The sequence below is a fragment of the Eimeria maxima genome, genomic scaffold, assembly GCF_000499605.1.
Source record: "Eimeria maxima Weybridge genomic scaffold, Emw_scaff2189, whole genome shotgun sequence".
Lineage (NCBI taxonomy): Eukaryota > Apicomplexa > Conoidasida > Eucoccidiorida > Eimeriidae > Eimeria > Eimeria maxima.
In genome coordinates this window covers 1-2,035 of record NW_013563685.1, presented here as the reverse complement: position 1 = coordinate 2,035, position 2,035 = coordinate 1, and the positions used below count along the sequence as shown (strand labels likewise).

At 40.9% G+C, this 2,035-nt stretch overlaps 1 protein-coding gene across 1 annotated transcript in view; it reads right to left on the bottom strand.

The window, feature by feature from the left end:
* The window catches only part of EMWEY_00057620 (Inositol hexakisphosphate and diphosphoinositol-pentakisphosphate kinase, related), a gene marked incomplete at both ends in the record, with an annotated part of 3,924 nt that extends 2,084 nt beyond the window's left edge, over window positions 1-1,840 (bottom strand). Inside the window, 4 exons of the mRNA XM_013477903.1 lie at window positions 53-767; window positions 1,149-1,239; window positions 1,469-1,553; window positions 1,707-1,840. Coding sequence (XP_013333357.1) covers window positions 53-767; window positions 1,149-1,239; window positions 1,469-1,553; window positions 1,707-1,840 — 1,025 coding nt within the window. The remainder of the gene's footprint in view (window positions 1-52; window positions 768-1,148; window positions 1,240-1,468; window positions 1,554-1,706) is intronic.
* Between the last annotated feature and the right edge of the window lie 195 nt (window positions 1,841-2,035).

Sequence of the window (2,035 nt, the reverse complement as noted above, 5' to 3'; positions counted from 1 at the left end):
AAAAAAAAAAAAAAAAAAAAAAAAAAAAAAAAAAAAATAGTGTATAATATACAAGATTAGTAATAATATCTGTATTCCTCTCTAATAGATCCCTAAGCTCCTCAGGACTTTTTAATTTAATTTCTTTTTTTGTATTTTTTCCATCAAATAAATGTAATAAAATAGGTTGTGTAGATAAAAATTTTAATTTTTGTTTAGGTCTCCTGTCTCCATGTCTCATTACTACTACTACTGTTCTTAATTCTTCCTCTACTCCTTCTGTCTCCTCTTCTGTCTCTAATGCCATACATAAACAACGTGGCATACGACGACGTCCATCTCCTGTCTCCTCTTCTCCTCCTAATGGAGGAGGTAGGGGCCCACTATGGGGGCCCCCAGGTACCCAAAATACACCTGGTAAACTTGCATCTTCTTCATGAGGACAACGACGCTGCTGCTGTGCAAGATACAGTTCAAGATTCTGCTGCAACTGTAGTTGATGCTGCTGCGCTGCTGCTGCAGCTGCAGCTGCAGCTGCTGTTGCTTCCCCCTCTGTTCCTGATTCTGTTCCTGCTGCTGCTGGTAATGCTAATGACGAAGAAGAAGAAGAAGAAGAAGGTACAACAGTATGTAATGCAGCACGTGCACATCTATCTGCTAATTTATTTAAGAAATATAATCTTATTATACTACTACAATCCTCATAATATTTAACACTAGATTTAACAAAAGAAAATCCATTTACGTCACAAACAAAAGGACCACGACTTGTACGTAATATATCAAACCTAGTAACGTATAACAAGACAAACAAGATACATAAAGATATATATAAATAAAAATATACTGTCCCTGTCCCTGTCCTTGTCCGTGTGTCTCTGTTCTTTCTGTCTCTCTGTCTGTCCTTGTCCGTGTGTCTGTGTCCCTGTATCTGTCCTCTCTGTCTGTCTGTCTCTGTGTCTGCCTCTGTCTCTGTCTCTTTCCCCTCTGTGTGTCTATCTGTCTCTGTCTCTGTCTCTGTCCCTGTTTCTGCCCTCTCTGTGTGTGTCCGTGTGTGCCTGTTTCCCTTTTGGGTCCCTCCGTCTCCTCTTTGTGTCTCTATCTGCCTCCATTTTCTGCCTGTATCTCCCTTATAGTATTATACTATTCATATATTGGGGTGTACATACCCGCAGACAACTTGCTTGAATGCCCTCACGAGTTTATAAGCAATGCATTTCTCAAACTCTGTTAGTATGACGGGGTAGCGAACTTCCTTCCCTATATACACAAATAAGAAAAAAAAAAAAGGGTTTAGGGTTTAGGGTTTAGGGTTTAGGGTTTGGAGTTGTAGCAACATGCAAGATATGAATTACCCAAGAAAACAGGTGCATGCAGCTACTTCGGAGATACGTACACTGCAGCAGAAGCAGTTGCAGCAACGATAGCACAAGCAGCAGCAGCAACAGAAGCATCAGCAGCAGCAGCAGCAGCAAAAGGCAAAACATACCATCAGCTGAGCGGCAAACAACGCCATCTACGCTGGGGCTCTTCCTGGCTTCCGCATGCGCAAAAAGGGGTCCAACAGTGTATACCTTCAAACAGCAGCAGCAGCAGCAACAGCAGCAGACAGGCGATATGTAGCTGTGCAGCAAAGGTCAGAGAAAAAAGAGGAGACACAAAGGAGACAAAAAAAAGGAGACAAAAAAAAAGAAGACAAAAAAAAAGGAGACAGTGTTAATATTTACCTTAACATCTGTACCGAAGGTAGGGAGGAATTCTTCATAAAGATAAACACCATCCTTACGAACTTGATGGATATCAGGAAAGTAGCTGCTGCTGCTGTTCTGCTGCTTCCTGTATAATTTCTTACATCCTCCTCCTAATAGCAGCAGCAGCAGCAGCAGCAGCAAGCAGCAAGGACCAGACACAGCAGCAGCATTGCCAAAGACAGGGGAGACGCCTAGTAGTGCGTCGTGTTGTATATATATGTATATATATACATATGTATACATACATGTACACATATAAATACATATACACATTTATATGCATATGAGTATATATAATATATATA